We start from the raw sequence: 17,914 nt of genomic DNA, 5'->3' as shown, positions 1-17,914 counted from the left end.
TGTGAGCACCATGTGCAGCCCCGGATCCCACCAGCACCTCTCCCTCCATACCTCCCTGCAAGCAGAGGGAGCTGGCTCCAGCCTCGGCCAGCCCAGAGAGGGGCTCCCACACTGCCGTGGCAGGTTGAAGGGCTCCTCAAGCACCACCAGAGTGGACGCCGAGGCCGAGGAGGCATCAAGAGTGAGGGCTGCTAGCATGTTGTCACCTCTCAATAGTTTCCTTAGAATGATGGGTTTCCAGCTTCATCCATGGACATGAAGTCAGCCTCTTTTATGGCTGCATAGTATTCCATGGTGTATATGTGCCACATTTTCTTAATCCAGTCTATCATTGATAGACATTTGGGTTGGTTCCAAGTCTTTGCTATTGTGAATAGTGCCACAGTAAACATACATATGCATTTGTCTTCATCATATAATGATTTATAATCCTTTAGATATATGCCCAGTAATGGGATTACTGGGACAAATGGTATTTCTATTCTAGATCCTTGAGGAATCGCCACAGTCTTCCACAATGGTTGAACTAATTTACACTCCCACCAACAGTGTAAAAATGTTCCTATTTCTCCACATCCTCTCCAGCATCTGTTGTTTCCTGACTTTTTAATGATGGCCATTCTAACTGGCATGAGATGGTATCTCATTGTGGTTTTGAGTTGCACTTCTCGGATGACAAGTGATGATGAGTATTTTTGCATATGTCTGTCGGCTGCATAAATGCCTTCTTTTGAGAAGTGTCTGTTCATATCCTTTGCCCACTTTTTGATGGGGTTGTTTTTTTCTTGTGAATTTGTTTCATTTCTTTGTAGATTCTTGATATTAACCCTTTAGCAGAAGTGTAGATTGCAAAAATTTTCTCCCATTCCATAGGTTGCCTGTTCACTCTGATTGTGTCCGGAATTGGTGGGTTCTTGGTCTTGCTGACTTCAAGAATGAAGCTGCGGACCCTCACGGTGTGTTACAGTTCTTGAAGATGGTAGTCTGGGAGTTTGTTCCTTCAGATGTCCAGATGTGTCTGCAGTTTCTTCCTTCTGGTGGGTTTGTGGTGTCGCTGACAGGAGTAAAGCTGCAGACCTTCGTGATGAGTGTTACAGCTCTTAAAGGCGTCGTGTCTGGAGTTGTTCGTTCTTCCTGGTGGGTTTGTGGTCTCGCTGGCTTCAGGAGTGAAGCTGCAGACCTTTGCAGTGAGTCTTACAGCTCATAAAGGCAGCGTGGATCCAAAGTGTGAGCAGCAGCAAGATTTATTGTAAAGAGCCAAAGAACAAAGCTTCCACAGTGTGGAAGGGGACCCAAGCAGGTTGTGGCTGGCTGGCTCAGGCAGGCTGCTTTTATTCCCTTATCTGGCCCCACCCATATCCTGCTGATGGGTCCATTTTACAGAGAGTTGATTGGTCCATTTTACAGAGAGCTGATTGGACCGTTCTGACAGGGTGCTGATTGGTGCGTTTACAATCCCTGAGCTACACACAGAGTGCTAGACAGAAAAGTTCTCCAAGTCCCCACTAGGTTAACTAGATACAGAGTACCAATTGGTGTATTTACAAACCCTGAGCTAGCCACAGAGTGTTGATTGATGTATTTACAATGCCTTAGCTAGACATAAAAGTTCTCCAAGTCCCCGCTAGATTCAGGAGCCCAGCTGGCTTCACCTAGTGGATCCCGCGAAGGGGCTGCAGGCAGACCTGCCCACCAGTCCCAAGTTGCGCCTGCACTCGTCAGCCCTTTGGCGGTCAACAGGACTGAGCCCAACGGAGCAGGGGGCAGTGCTTGTTGGGGAGGCTCAGGCGGTGCTGGAGCCCACCACGGGGAGCAGTTCAGGCATCGCGGGCTGCATGATGATAATTTCTTTTGCTGTGCAGTTCTTTAGTTTAGTTAGATCCCATTTGTCTATTTTGGCTTTTGTTGCCATTGCTTTTGTTGTTTTAGTCATAAAGTCTTTGCCCATGCCTATGTCCTGAATGGTATTGCCTAGGTTTCCTTCTAGGGTTTTTATGGGGTTAGGCCTTACATTTAAGCAATTCTCTTGCCTCAGCCTCCTGGGTAGCTGGGATTACAGGAGCCCACCACCACACCCGTCGAATTTTTGTAATTTTTTGGAAAGACAAGGTTTTGCCATGTTGGCCAGGCTGGTTTCAAACTCCTGACCTCAAGCAATCTGCCTGCCTCGGCCTCCCAAGGTGCTGGGATTACAGGTGTGAGCCACTGTGTCCGATCATAATTATTTCATTATATATTACAATGTAATAATAGAAATAAAGTACATGATAAATTTAATGCACTTGAATCATCCCAAAATCATTTCTCCATATCCTGGTCTGTGGAAAAATTGTCTTCCTCAAAACTGGTCCCTGTTACCAAAAAGTTTAGGGACTGCTGCATTAAAACACACACGCGAATCATTCCTTTATCAAATGTTAAATTTAAAGCAATTAGATAACATATAAGTACATATTCTGAGCCAAAGAAACCTTTATAATATTAATACAAACTACTTGTTTCTATTTGGATATAAACATACATTTTTTTTTTTTTTTTTTTTTTTTTGAGACGGAGTCTCGCTCTGTTGCCCAGGCTGGAGTGCAGTGGCGCGATCTCGGCTCACTGCAAGCTCTGCCTTCTGGGTTTACGCCATTCTCCTGCCTCAGCCTCCTGAGTATAGCTGGGACTACAGGCGCCCGCCACCGCGCCCAGCTAATTTTTTGTATTTTTAGTAGAGATGGGGTTTCACCGTGGTCTCGATCTCCTGACCTTGTGATCCGCCCGCCTCGGCCTACCAAAGTGCTGGGATTACAGGCGTGAGCCACCGCGCCCGGCCAAACATACTATTTTTAAAACAAAAAGAAACTCTAATAGTTCAGGATAGAGAAGGGTGATTATTTTTACTCAGAAATGAAACCAGCCCCAGTCCCATACACAGTTGTTTTTGGATAAACATAGAAATTGACCCTTCTCCCGTTAAAGCTTGAAACTCCCATTTGTTTTTTCTGAGTTCCTTCCTCAGGAAAGGACCTTCAGGCCTCTCAAAAAAGTATCAAATAACTGAAACTCACCAGATCACTGCACCAGATGCCTCCTTGCTCCTGCTAGTTCTTGTTTTCTTACAAATTGTTACATTTCCTCCCAGCTAAATAAACCCTTAATTTTAGTTAGGGAGAGGGATTTGAGACTAAGTTCCCATCTTCTCTGCTGCCAATTAAAGCCTTCTTCTTTGGTAATATTCCTCATCTCATGATTGGCTTTGTGTGTGGTGAGCAGCAGGACCTAGACTGAACCCCTGGTGTTTTGGTAACAGAACTATTTCCTGAGGTAAACTAAGAAATGGGTTACAAACATATAATATGGGTAACATAATCATTGTTCAAAATAGTTCTCTGTGATTTTCCTTTTGGGCCAAAGAGAATAATTAGCTAGGCTTGGTAGGCCAGGAACAGTTTTGTGAGCCTACTGAAATTATGTAGGATTTATATCTTTAAACTATGAAGGCCAGGCACGGCGGCTCACACCTGTAATCCCAGCATTTTGGGAGACTGATGCCATTGGATCACCTGAGGTCAGGAGTCCGAGACCAGGCTGGCCAACATAGCGAAATCCCGTCTCTACAAAAACTACAAAAATTAGCTGGGTGGCACATGCCTGTAATCCCAGCTACTGGGGGGCACTGAGGCAGAAGGATTGCTTGAACCTGGGAGGCAGAGGTTGCAGTGAGCTGAGATCGTGCCACTACACTCCAGCCTGGGCAACAGAGTGAGACTCTGTCTCAAAAAAAAAAAAAAAAAAAAAAAACCAGAAGGCAAAAGCTTCATGACACTGGATTTGGCAATCTTGGATATGATACCAAAGGGACAAGCAGCAACAAAAACAAAAAAGTCCAACAGACAAATTGGACTTAATGAAGATTTGCTGGGCATGGTGGCTCATGCCTGTAATCCCAGCACTTTGGAAGGCCAAGGAGGGCAGATCACCTGTCAGTTGAGACCAGACTTTCCAACATGGTGAAACCCCATGTCTACTAAAAATACAAAAATTAGCTGGGCGTGGTGGCGGGCACCTGTAATCCCAGCTTCTTGGGAGGCTGAGGTGAAATAATCACTTGAACCCAGGAGGCGAAGGTTGCAGTGAGCTGAGACCACACCATTGCGCTCCAGCCTGGGCAACAAGAGTGAAACTCCGTCTCAAATAACAAAAAAAAAACAAAAAACTATGATCTGGAAGTAAAGATAGTTTTTCACTACTCCCTACCAACTGTAAGCATTTTTTTTTTCTTTTTCAGAAATTAAAAAAAAAAAAAAAAAAGCAGTGCTCTAGTTTCTGATCAATTGATAAAACTTCAGGAAGGTGTTAAAGAGGAAAGAAACTATCCGGTGATAAAAGCATACCATAAGCAATTACAAATCCCTTAAATACACACTACTTCTCAGGCATACTCACCAAGTTAGCAGTGACAGGCTTATTGCAGGATGGTAGACACCAATGTTAAGTACCTTAGTGGAGTAGTTGAAAGGGCAATACCTCAATGAGCCTTGTCAATACCTAGAGTGGCTCTTAATCTCCACAGTACCTATAAATTGCACTGTACAACTGAACATATATCTGAACATTGTCTCGATTTTGCTCCTTGCTATTTCAGTAGCAGTTGCTGCAACTGGGCTGAGTGTCCAGATGTTGGACCTTCTCTGACACTAACTGGCCCAATGCTGGATACAAAGTCATTACTCAGTTAACACACAGAGCTGGATTGGTACCATTTTTGTAATGGACAGAATAAAAAAAAGCACAAGAAGATGCAGCAGAGACAGAGAAGAGGAAGAGAAGAAGAGGCTGTATAGGGTACCTCCATTATTATAACCTAATAGGAAGGGAACCCTCTTTTTTTTTTTTTTTTTTGAGATTGAGTCTCACTCTGTCGCCCAGGCTAGAGTGCAGGGGCGCAATCTTGGTCTACCACAAACTCCACCTCAAGCAATTCTGCCTCAGCCTCCCCAGTAGCTGGGATTACAGGTGCACACCAGCTCCCCCGGCTAATTTCTGTAGTTTTTTAGTAGAGACGGGGTTTTGTCATGTTGGCCAAGCTAGTCTTGAACTCCTGACCTCAGGTGATCCACCTGCCTCGGCCTTCCAAAGTGCAGGATTTACAGACATGAGCCACCACGCCTGGCCAGGAACGCTTTTTCTATGAAATCAATGAAACTAGAAAATCCTCTTAAGGATCAGAGAATATAACCAGAAAACTTACCCAGAGCCTGAAGGAATACTGAGCATCTCTTTGATATTCCAGACATTAAAATTCATTTCTTACAGTTATACCTATTAGAAAGAAAAGATGAATATTAAGAAAGTTAATAATTTTTTCCAAATATTACTAGTGACTATTATGTGTACATGAGGACATTCCAGCAGCTATATTCCCATCCAATTTGTGGAAAAAAAATTTTTTTTTGAAATGGAGTTTTGCTCTTGTCACCCAGTCTGGAGTGCCGTGGCTCGATCTCAGCTCACTGTAACCTTTGCCTCCTAGGTTCAAGCAATTCTCCTGAGTAGTTGGGATTACAGGCACCTGCCACCATGCCCGGCTAATTTTCGTATCATGCCACTGTCTCAAAAAAATTAAATAATAAATGGAAACACAAAACCATTTATATTTGCACCCCCAAAAAAGAAATACTTAGGTATAACAGTGACAAAATATATACAACATATATATGAGGAAAACTACAAAACTCTGATGACAGAAATCAAATTAGAACTAAATGGAGAGGCCGGGCGCAGTGGCTCATGTCTGTAATCCCAGCACTTTGGGAGACCGAGGCAGGCGGATCACTAGGTCAGGAGATCAAGACTATCTTGGCCTACACGGTGAAACCCCGTCTCTACTAAAAATACAAAAATTACCCAGGCATGGTGGGACGTGCCTGTAGTCCCAGCTACTTGGGAGGCTGAGGCAGGAGAATTGCTTGAACCCGGGAGGCAGAAGTTGCGGTGAGCCGAGGTTATGCCACTGCACTCCAGCCTGGGGCGACAGAGTGAGACTCCATCAAAAAAAAAAAAAAAAAAAAAAAGCCAGGCGCAGTGGCTCACACCTGTAATCCCCGCACTTTGGGAGGCAGAGGCAGGTTGATCATCTGAGGTCAGGGGTTTGAGACCAGCCTGGCCAACATGAAGAAACTCTGTCTCTACTAAAAATACAAAAAATTAGCCGAGCGTGGTGACAGGTGCCTGTAATCCCAGCAACTCAGGAGGCTGAGGCAGGACAATTGCTGGAACTGGGGAGGCGGAGGTTGCAGTGAGCCAAGATCTCTCCACTGCACTCCAGCCTGGGCAACAAGAGCAAAACTCCGTCTCAAAAAAAAAAAAAAAATTTATATAATAGAGATGGGGTCTTACCACATTTCCCAGGCTCGTCTCAAATTCCTAAACTCAAGGGATATGCCTGCTTTAGCTTCCCAAAGTGCTGGGATTACAGGCCTGAGACACCTCACTCAGCCCCTTTTTACTTTTTTTTTTTTTTTTGTAGAGACAGGGTTTCACCATGTTGACCAGGCACACTTTTTAAGTAGCATACAAAATTGTGTGTGTGTGTGGCCGGGTGCAGTGGCACACGCCTGTAATCCCAGCGCTTTGGGAGGCCAAGGCAGGTGGATCACCAGGTCAGGAGATTATCCCGGGTAACACGGTGAAACCCCGTCTCTACTAAAACTACAAAAAAATTAGCCAGGCATGCTGGTGGGCACCTGCAGTCCCAGCTACTCAGGAGGCTGAGGCAGTAGAATGGCGTGAACCCAGGAGGCAGAGCTTGCAGTGAGCCAAGATTGCGCCACTGTACTCCAGCCTGGGCGACAGAGCAAGACTCCCTCTCAAAAAAAAAAAAAAAAAAAAAAAAAAATTGTGTGTTTGTGTGTATATGTTCCATTAATTTTTTTTTTCTTTTTTTTTTTTTTTTTGAGACGGAGTCTGGCTCTGTCGCCCAGGCTGGAGTGCAGTGGCACGATCTCAGCTCACTGCAAGCTCCGCCTCCCGGGTTCACGCCATTCTCCTGCCTCAGCCTCCCGAGTAGCTGGGACTACAGGCGCCTGCCACCACACCCGGCTAAATTTTGTTTTTGTATTTTTAGTAGAGACAGGGTTTCACCGTGTTAGCCAGGATGGTCTCGATCTCCTGACCTCGTGATCCGCCCGCCTCGGCCTCCCAAAGTGCTGGAATTACAGGCCTTGTGAGCCACTGCACCCAGCCAGAAAATAATTTAAATAAATTTAAATAAACAAACAAGCTAGACATGGTGACATACACCTGTAGTCTCAGCTACTCGGGAGGCTGAGGCGGCAGGATCACTTGAGCCCAGGAGTTCAAGGCTTCAGTAAACTATGATCCCAAAACTTCACTCCAGTCCAGGCAACAAAGCAAGACCCTGTCTCTAAAAAAAAAAAAAAAGAGAGAAAAGAAAAGAAAAACCTCAACAGAAAGAAAAAATGCTCTGAGAACACAGGGCTGGCTGATGCATGATCTAGTTTCAACATGAAACAAGGTAATAACATAACCAGTCATCAAGTAACAAACTAAAGCAGATGAGCTTTGCTTTTCCTACCCCCTTTCATCTGTCCACCTGTATTCCACACATTTTTTGTCAGAGGCATTTTTTTTTCTTTTTTTGAGACAGAGTGTTGCTCCGTCACCCAAGGTGGAGTGCAATGGCACAATCTCGGCTCACTGAAACCTTTGCCTCCTGGATTCAAGTGATTCTCCTGCCTCAGCCTCCCGAGTAGTTGGGATTACAGGCATCTGCCAGCACATCTGGCTAATTTTTGTAGTTTTAGTAAAGATGGGGTTTCACCATGTTGGTCAGGCTGGTCTTGAACTCCTGACCTCAGGTGATCCACCCACCTTGGCCTCCCAAAGTACTGAGATGACAGGTGTGAGCCACTGCGCCCAGCGTGTCAGAGGCATTTGAACCAGAGCAACTCTATCTTGAATAAGAGCTAGGGAAAATGAAGCTGGGACCTGAGCTGTATTCTCAGGAGGTTAGTCATTCTTAGTCACAGGATGAGACAGGTCAGCAACGATACAGGTCACAAAGGCCCTGCTCATCACAAAGAATGCATTAAGTAGCTGGCCAAAATTTGACAAATCCAAGATGGCAATTAAAGTGACCTCTGGGCCCGGCACGGTGGTCATACCTGTAATCCCAGCACTTTGGGAGGCCAAGGTGGGTGGATCACTTGAAGTCAGGAGTTCGAAACCAGCCTGGCCAACATGGTGAAACCCCGTCTCTATTAAAAACACAAAAATGAGGCCAGGCGCCGGAGGCTCACGCCTATAATCCCAGCACTTTGGGGGGCCGAGACGGGTGGATCAAGAGGTCAGGAGATCTAGACCATCCTGACTAACATGGTGAAACCCCATCTCTACCAAAAATACAAAAAATTAGCCGGGCATGGTGGCGGGCGCCTGTAGTCCTAACTACTTGGGAGGCCGAGGCAGGAGAATGGTGGGAACCTGGGAGGCAGAGCTTGCAGTGAGCCAAGATCGTACCACTGCACTCCAGCCTGGGCGACAGAGCCAGACTCCATGGAAGGAAGGAAGGGAAGGAAGGAAAGGAAGGAAGGGAGGAAGGAAAGGAGGCAGAGAGGGAGGGAGGGAGGGAGGGAGGGAGGGAGGGAGGGAGGAAGGAAGGAAGGAAGGAAGGAAGGGAAAGGAAAGGAGAAAAGGAAGGAAAAAGAGAGAAAGAGAAAGAAAGGAAAGAAAGAGGAAGGAAGGAAGGAGAAAGGGAGAAAGAGAGAAAGAGAGAAAGAAAAGAAAGAAAAGAAAGAAAGATAGATTAGCCGGACGTGGTCGCACGTGCCTGTAGTCCCAGCTACTCAGGAGGCTGAGGCAAGCGAATCGCTTGAACCCAGGAGGCAGAGGTGGCAGTGAGCTGAGATTGCACCACCACTGCACTCCAGCCCGGGCTACAGAGTGAGACTCCGTCTCAAAAAAAAAAAAAAAACAAAAAAAATATTGACCAGGTGTGGTGGCTCACTCCTGTAATCCCAGCTACTCAGGAGGCCGAGGCAGGAGAAAACCTTGAACCAGGAGGTGGAGGTTGCAATGAGCGGAGATCGTGCTACTGTACTCCACACTCCAGCCTTTGTAACAGAGCAAACTCTGTCTTAAAAAAAAAAAATTACGGCCAGGAATAGTGGTTCATGCCTGTAATCCCAGCACTTGAGATCAGCAATTCGAGACCAGCCTGGTCAACATGGCGGAACCCCATCTCTACTAAAGATATACAAAAATTAGCCGGGCATGTTGGCACGCGCCTGTAATCTCAGCTACTCAGGAGACTGAGGTGGGAGAATCGCTTGAAACCAGGAGGCGAGGTTGCAGTGAGCAGAGATCGCACCACTGCACTCCAGCCTGAGTGACAGAATATCAAAAAAAAAAAAAAAAAGTGACCTCTGGTCATCCTCACCACATGTCATAGCTAATTATAACGCATTAGCATGCTAAAAGACACTCCAGCCAGCACTATGACAGTTTACAAATGTCATGGCAACATCCAGAAGTTACCCTATATGGTCTAAAAGGAAGAGGAACTCTGTTCTTGGAAATCTCCACCCCTTTCCCAGAAACTTGATGAATAATCCACCCCTCATTTAGCATATGATCAAGAAATAACCATAAAAATAGCCAACCAGCAGCTTTTGGGGCTGCTCTATGGAGTAGCCATTCCTTTAGTTCTTTTTATTTTATTTATTTTTTTGAGACGGAGTCTCGCTGTGTCGTGCAAGCTGGCGTGCAATGGCGCGATCTCAGCTCACTGCAACCTCTGTTTTCCGGGTTCAAGTGATTCTTCTGCCTCAGCCTCCTGAGTAACTGGGACTACAGGCACCTGCCACCACGCCCGGCTAATATTTTGTATCTTTTTTTTAGTAGAGACAGGGTTTCACCATATTGGCCAGGCTGCTCTTCAACTCCTGACCTTGTGATCTGCCTACCTGGGCCTCCCAAAGTGCTGGGATTACAGGCGTGAGCCACCGCGCCCGGCTCAGTTCTTGACTTTCTTCATAAACTTGCTTTCACTCTACTCTGTAGACTTGCTCCCAATTTTCTTGTGAGAGATCCAAGAACCCTTTCTTGGAGTCTGGATTGGGACCCCTTTCTGGTAACATCTTCCCCAAAAAAGCATAATTTCTTTTTTTCTTTTTTTTTTTTTTTTTTTTTGTTGAGACAGAGTCTTGCTTTGTCGCCCAGACTGGAGTGCAGTGGCCGGATCTCCGCTCACTGCAAGCTCCGCCTCCCGGGTTCACGCCATTCTCCTGCCTCAGCCTCCCGAGTAGCTGGGACTACAGATGCCCGCCACCTCGCCCAGCTATGTTTTTGTATTTTTTTAGTAGAGACGGGGTTTCACCGTGTTAGCCAGGATGGTCTCGATCTCCTGACCTTGTGATCCGCCCGTCTCGGCCTCCCAAAGTGCTGGGATTACAGGCTTGAGCCACCGCGCCCGGCCAAAAAGCATAATTTCATCTGTGTTACTTTCCTCCATAAACTCTCAGAAAAAGCCCCTTTCAGATTATAGCTCTTCATCACCAAAATTCTTTCAGAAGGAAAGTATAAAATTTTGGGGTGATCCCTTCACACAACTAGTAATCATTAACCTCAGTTAAGGGAACTACAGTTGTCCCTCTGCATATGTTGGGGATTGGTTCCAGGACACAGCCCGATCCCAACAATATACCAAAATCTACACACACTCAAGTCCAGAAGCCAGCCCTGCAGAACTAGCATATATGAAAAACTGGGCATCCGTATATGCAGCTTTCACATGCTGAATCCACATAGCTGAATGCTATGGTTTAAATGTCCCCTCCAAAAACTTATGTTGAAATTTAATTACCGTTGTGATAGTATTAAGAGGCAGCATTGTTAAGAGGTGATTAGGCCATGAGTACTCCAGCCTCATGAATAGATTAATGTAAGTGGGTAAACTGGAGTGCATTCAGAAGTGAATTCATTATCACTAGAGTGGGTTGCTATAAAAGTGAGCTCCAGATACTGGTACCTTGATATTGAACTTTCCAGCCTCAAAAACTGTGAGAAATAAATTTATTTAAGTCACCTAGCTGTGGTATTCAGTTATAGCAACACAAAATGGACTAAGACAATGTTCAAAGCCAAGATCCTCATAATTTCCCCTAAACACTCTCCTCCTGTGGTCTTCCCGTTTTATTTAAGGACGATTTCATCTTCCAGGTGCTTAGGCCAAAATCTAAGTCCTCCTCAATTCCCTTTTCTTAGTCTCACATCCAGTCTGTCAGCAAATACTAAACTAATTCCTTCAAAATATATCTAGAATTTGACCACTTCTCACTCCCTCCTTTCTGGCAACTGGAGGGTTGCCAGATAAAATAGAATACCAAGTAAAATTTGAATTTCCCAATGTTAGATGAGACATACAAAAAATATTGTTTACCTGAAATTCAAATTTAACTGGGTGTCCTGTATTTTTATTTGCTAAATGTGGCAACCCTACTCCACTGCCACCAGCCTGGATTATTGCAATGGCCTCCTAACCACTCTCCCTGATTTCACCCTTGTCCCACGTCAGTCTCTTCCCTACAAAGCAGTCAGAGTTACAGTAACCCTAAGTCAGATCACATCGTCCCTCTACTCAAATCCTCCACTGCTCTTACCCTACTCAAAATAAAAGCCAGAATTCTCTATGATTATCTACAGGGGCATCTGTAATCTCCCCATAGCCCTCCACCATTCCCATCTATACCCTGTTGCATGCCTCTTACGGGGCTCCTCACTGTTGTTCTCCCTTGCTGGGCACAAGCAGTTTCATGTCGCTTTTGCACGCTGCACCCTCATTTTGGTGCACTCCTCCCTCAGATATCAGCATGACAGACAACTCCATCTCCTTCAAATTACTTATTCAAACTTATAACCTCTAGACCAGGCATGGTGGCTCACACCTGTAATTCTAGCACTTTGCAAGGGCGAGGCAGGACGACTGTCTGAGCTCCGGAGTTCGAGACTCACCTGGGCAACATGGTGAAATCCCATCTCTACTAAAAAAAATACAAAAAATTAGCTGGACATGGTGGCGCACACCTGTAGTTCCAGCTACTTGGGAGGCTGAGGCAGGAGAATCGCTTGAACCCAGGAGGCGGAGGTTGCAGTGGGCCGAGACTGCGCCATTGCACTCTAGCCTGGGTGAGAGAGCGAGACCCTGTCTGAAAAAAATAAAAATAAAAATAACTGGCTGGGCGTGGTGGCTCACGCCTGTAATCCCAGCACTTTGGGAACCTTATGTGGATGGATCATGAGGTCAGGAGATTGAGACCATCCTGACTAACACAGTGAAACCCCATCTCTACTAAAAATACAAATATATATGTGTGTGTGTGTATACATATATATATATATACACACACAAAAAAAAAATTAGCTGGGCATAGTGGTGGGGCGCCTGTGGTCCCAGCTACTTGGGAGGTTGAGGCAGGAGAATGGCGTGAACCCAGGAGGCGGAGCTTGCAGTGAGCGGAGATTGCGCCACTGCACTCCAGCCTGGGCGACAGAGCGAGACTCTTGTCTCAAAAAAAAAAAAAAAAATTAAGTAACCTCTTGCCAATCACTATGGCTCTCCTGTGCTTTTTTCTCTGCCACACATCATCATTCTAATACACTATATATTCTGTTAACTTGTGTTTTCTGTCTCTACAGATATCCATGTTTACTAGAATGTAATATTAAGCTCTTCTGAGGACAAGAATTTTTGCTTTATTTACTACTATAGCCCTAGAACCTGAAAATCATTCCTGGAACATAATAGCTCAGAAAACATTTATTGTTTAATGAGTTAAAAACTTGAGAACTAAATTACAACTAGATTTTGTGGAGCAAAATATGCCAAGTAGTCACAAATTTAAAATATATGATTTTCTTTCCTTTTGAGATGGGGCTTCACTCTATTAACCAGGTTGGAGTGCAGTGTTGCGATCTTGGCTCACCACAACCTCCACGTACCAGGCTCAAGCAATCTTCCCACCTCAGACTCCTGAGTAGCTTGGACACAGGCACACGCCATCATACCTGGCTAATTTTTCATATTTTTGGTAGAGACAGAGTTTTACCATATTGCTCAGGCAGGTCTCACACTCCTGAGCTCAAGTGATTCACTCGCCTCCACCTCCCAAAGTGCTGGGATTTACAGGCATAAGCCACCACACCCAGCCCAATTTTCTTTGAGACGGAGTCTCGCTTTGTCGACCAGCCTAGAGTGGAGTGACATGATCTCAGCTCACTGCAACCTCCATCCGCCAGGTTCAAGTGATTCTCCTGCCTCAGCCCACCAAGTAGCTGGGATTACAGGTGTGTGCTACCACACCTGGCTAATTTTTGTATTTTTAGTAGAGACAGGGTTTTACCATGTTGGCCAGGCTGGTCTTGAACTTCTGACCTCAGATGATCCACCCGCCTTGGCCTCCCAAAGTGCTGGGATTACAGGTGTGAACCACCACGCCCGGCCAATCCAGCCCAATTTTTTTTTCTTTTTTTTTTTTTTGAGACAGAGTCTTGGTCTGTCGCCCAGGCTGGAGTGCAGTGGCCGGATCTCAGCTCACTGGAAGCTCCGCCTCCCGGGTTCCCGCCATTCTCCTGCCTCAGCCTCCCGAGTAGCTGGGACTACAGGCACCCGCCACCTCGCCCGGCTAATTTTTTGTATTTTTTTTAGTAGAGACGGGGTTTCACCGTGTTAGCCAGGATGGTCTCGATCTCCTGACCTCGTGATCCGCCCGCCTCGGCCTCCCAAAGTGCTGGGATTACAGGCTTGAGCCACCGCGCCCGGCCCCCAATTTTTTTAAATTGTAGTAAGCGGCCGGGTGCAGTGACTGAAGCCTGTAATCCCAGCACTTAGGGAGGCCGAGGCAGGCGGATCACGAAGTCGGGAGATCAAGACCATCTTGGCTAACACAGTGAAACCCCGTTTCTACTAAAAATACAAAAAATTAGCTGGGCGTGGTGGCATGCATGCCCTTGTGATCCCAGCTACTCGGGAGGCTGAGGCAGGAGAATGGCGCGAACCTGGGAGGTGGAGCTTGCAGTGAGCGGAGATGGTGCCACTGCACTCTAGGCTGGGCAACAAAGCGAGACTCCGTCTCAAAAAAAAAACAAAAAACAACAACAAATATGGTAAGTACACCCTTATTCTCAATATGTCTAAGAACCAGCTGGGGCTTAATGTACTCAAATTCAGGTTCTTTTGTGCATGTATTTATCTCCACGCTACCTGTATAGGCTTTTAAATTACCAGAGGATGGAAATCCCATCTCCCTAAAGCTCTCTTTGAAGATACTAGTAAGAGGTATTCATTATAAGGTGGAACACCAGTCATTCCAAGGTAAATGAAAACTGAAATACACAGATTAAAAACTTTCACCTCTCACTCACTTTCCTATTAAAGGAAGCATAAAAGGGGAGAAAAAGTTGAGTGCATAGAAGGAATGGAACTGCGTACAAGGGAAGGGCCCTGGCAGGGTGGGTAACAAGGGAGGAACACGTGAGGGGGAGAGAATCACCCCCAGTGGCATGGACTACCCCATCTGACCAATCTTTTCTATTTTTTTTTTTTTTTTTTTTTTTTTTTTTGAGACTGAGTCTTGCTCTGTCGCCCAGGCTAGAGTGCAGTGGCTTGGTCTCGGCTCACTGCCACCTCCGCCTCCCGGGTTCTGGTGATTCTCCTGCCTCAGCCTCCCAAGTAGCTGGGATTACAGGCATGCGCCACCACGCCCGGCTAATTTTTGTATTTTTGGTAGAGACGGCGTTTCGCCATGTTGGCCAGGCTGGTCTCGAGCTCCTGACCTCAGGAGATCCACCTGCCTCAGCCTCCCAAAGCGTGGCGTGAGCCTTCGCCGACGGCCTACTGCAAGAATCTTGAGGCTGCGATATGAGGCCCTCCAGGTGCCCCTCCCATTCCTCCACTGCAGAAAGTTCTAGCAGAATAAAGCAGGTCTCTTACTCAGACGTCAGGCCCCCTGTGGCCCCCGCCAGGCCCGCATCAAACACCAATGGCCGGCAGTCCTCTTTAATTTTCCGCCTCTTCTCTACCTGGAGACACGCTCTGAGCTCTTAGATCAAATCCTTCTCATGTCTTTCCAGAGGCCTCACAGGGTTTTCCCTACTCATAATCAAAGAGAAATCCCAGCGGGCTTCTCTGGGTTTCCGCTCACTCTGGCCCCTCCCCCCCCGGGCCGACGCGGTCTCACTCAACTCCAGGCGGGGATCTGGACAGGAGGTCGCAGAACCCTGTGAATCGAATGAAAACTGCTCTCCAAAGATAAGCGCGGAAGTGAAGCCTCCTTCAAGAGCCAGAGCTGCCATCGCCATTCGGAAAGAAACGGCAGGGGAGGGACTATAAGACCAACGTCCCGGGAAAGCCCGGGAGGACCCCTGGAATCCTGAACCCAGACCCACGGCCCCATCCGGCTTCTCAGCCCCTCCCCCCGCCTTCCCCCAGCCCACCCTACCCAAACCCCTCCTGTCCCCACCTCTTGCTGCTGGCGCGCGCCCGACCTGGGGCTGCCCTGACGTGGCTTCGAGGTGGCCGCGTCCAGCTGCAGCTGCCACAAAACGCGCGGCCCCGCCCCCAGGTCCTCTTCTGACCAATAGGGATTCCGTCCCGTCCCAGGGCCCCGCCCCGCCACGACAGGCAGCTAACGGTTTTAACTGTCCTAATGGCAGCACGCGCGGCCCCGCCCCCGGTGTCTCGACCAACTGGGATTCCGTCCCTTCCCCGGGGCCCCGCCCTCGCCGCGACAGGCAGTTAACGGTTTTAACCGTCCTAATGGTCTCAAATGCGCTGATCGTGGGCCCCGCCAAGCCACCTGCCTGGTGCCACACCGCCGCATGCCACACCCAGTCCACATGCACCCCATGCAACGTTCCCTCACACCCCCACACTGACACCGGAATGGCCACCCTCGGCCCACCTGGCGTGCAGACCTGCTCACTTGTCGCTCGATCTACACCCCATTGTGTATGACCAGAACAAGGAGGCCCTGGTCCCCAAGAATGGCGAGGCGCCACCTGTGAGGACAGCATGTGGGGTGGACCTGGTGGCCAGGGGCCAGAGCACGGATGATGCTCGGGTGGTCTGAGCAAGGGCAGGACAGGAGGAGCAGCTGGGACGAGAGGCGCTGTGGGCAGATGGGGACATGGAACGGGGCCCCTGGAGGAGACAGAAAAGAGGCAAGAAATCGTCTGAGGTTCCTGGCCCGCCGGATGCTGGAGTGGCCTGAGGGCAGGGACAGTGGGGGTAGGCAGGAAGGATCTATGAAACTCTGCCTCTGGTGCTTATTAGATGACTTTGAAAGCAAAAAACATGCTTGAGACCAGTCTGGGCAGCATGGCGAAACCCCAGCTCTACAAAAAAATTAGTCCGGTGTGGTGACACGTGCCTATGGTCCCAGCTACTCAGAGGCTGAAGCGGGAGGATCGCTTGAACCCGGGAGGTAGAGGCTGCAGTGAGCCGAGATCGCGCCACTACACTCCAGCCTGGGCGACAGAATGAGACCCTGTCTCAAAAAACAGGATGCGATCACCAATGGAGTATAAATGGAAAAGAGATTGGATTGAGCCCCAGGACACACCAGTTTAGAGGCCTTTGGAGATGAAGGAAAAGCAGCCAAGGAGTTGGAGCAAGCCTGGTCGGGAGACGGGGAAAGAATACCATGAGAATGAGGCATTCTGGAAGGCACCTGGAACTGCTTCAAAGACGAGGCAGAGATCAGCTATGACAAATGCTGCGGATGTGTTCAGGAAAGACAAAGACTGGTTAGAATTAACGTTGGGTGACCTTGGTAGGAGCAGTTACAGTGATATAGTGACAATAAAAACCTGATTTGTGTTTGGATTCAAAAAATCAGGAGGAGAGATTTGGCATATCCATACAATGGAAAACTACTAAGCAATAAAAAGGAATGAACAATGGATACAACAACATGAATAAATTTCAAAATAATTATGTTGAGTGAAGGCCAAACACAAAAGAACACACACTGTAGGATCCCATTTACATAAAATTCGAGAAAATGCAAATTAATCTATAGTGACAGAAAGCAGAGGTGTGGCGTTGCCTGAGGCAAATGAGTGCCATAAGGAAAGACTGCGACTAGGCAGAAGGAAACTTGGGGTGATGGACGTATTTACTATCTTCTTCTTTTTTTTTTTTTTTTTTTTTGAGACGGAGTTTCACTCTCGTTGCCTAGGCTGTATTTATCTCCATGCTACCTGTATAGGCTTTTAAATTCCCCGAGGATGGAAATCCCATCTCCCTAAAGCTCTCCTTGAAGACGCTAGTACAGCATCTTTTGAACCCGGGAGGCTGAGGTTGCAGTGAGCCGAGATCGTGCCACTGCACTCCAGCCTGGGCAAAAGAGCGAGACTCCCTCTCAAAAAAAAAAAAAAAAGTAAAAACGTGGCCAGGCGCAGTGGCTCACGCCTGTAATCCCAGCACTCTGGGAGGCCGAGGCGGGCGGATCATGAGGTCAGGAGAGAGATGGAGACCATCCTGGCTAACACGGTGAAATCCCGTCTCCACTGAAAATACAAAAAATTAGCCGGGCATGGTGGTGGGCGCCTGTAGTCCCAGCGACTCAGGAGGCTGAGGCAGGAGAATGGAGTGAACCCCAGGAGGATCGCCTGAACCCGGGACGCGGAGGTTGCAGTAAGCCGAGATCTCGCCACCGCACTCCAGCCCGGGAGACAAAGCGAGACTCCATCTCAAAAAAAAAAAAAAAAAAAAAAAGAATACGAGGCATTAGCCAGGTGTGGTGGCGCACGGCTGTAATCCCAGCTACTTGGGAGGCTGAGGTACGAGAATCACTTGAACCCAGGAGGCGGAGGTTGCAGTGAGCAGAGATCATGCCATTGCACTCCA

General features: G+C 47.5%; 1 protein-coding gene across 10 annotated transcripts in view; it reads right to left on the bottom strand.

Moving 5' to 3' along the window:
* The window catches only part of IHO1 (interactor of HORMAD1 1), an 83,949-nt gene extending 67,291 nt beyond the window's left edge, over positions 1-16,658 (bottom strand). For 6 of the 10 annotated variants that reach the window (XR_013413915.1, XM_077992750.1, XM_015130915.3 and 3 more), the window contains exons 1-2: positions 15,525-15,652; positions 5,237-5,307 (exon numbers count right to left, since the gene is read on the bottom strand). Coding sequence is in view for 6 of the 10 variants with exons in the window: in XM_077992750.1 (XP_077848876.1) it covers positions 5,237-5,292 (56 nt within the window). In the remaining 4 variants the exon portion in view is untranslated. Of the gene's footprint in view, positions 1-5,236; positions 5,308-15,524; positions 15,653-15,986; positions 16,205-16,433; positions 16,555-16,625 lie in introns of those variants that run through there. The other 4 variants (XM_077992747.1, XM_077992749.1, XM_077992745.1 and 1 more) reach the window with 3 other exon arrangements.
* Between the last annotated feature and the right edge of the window lie 1,256 nt (positions 16,659-17,914).

Source organism: Macaca mulatta, chromosome 2 (assembly GCF_049350105.2).
Source record: "Macaca mulatta isolate MMU2019108-1 chromosome 2, T2T-MMU8v2.0, whole genome shotgun sequence".
NCBI classification, from domain to species: domain Eukaryota; kingdom Metazoa; phylum Chordata; class Mammalia; order Primates; family Cercopithecidae; genus Macaca; species Macaca mulatta.
This window is presented reverse-complemented; position numbering and strand designations above follow the sequence as displayed.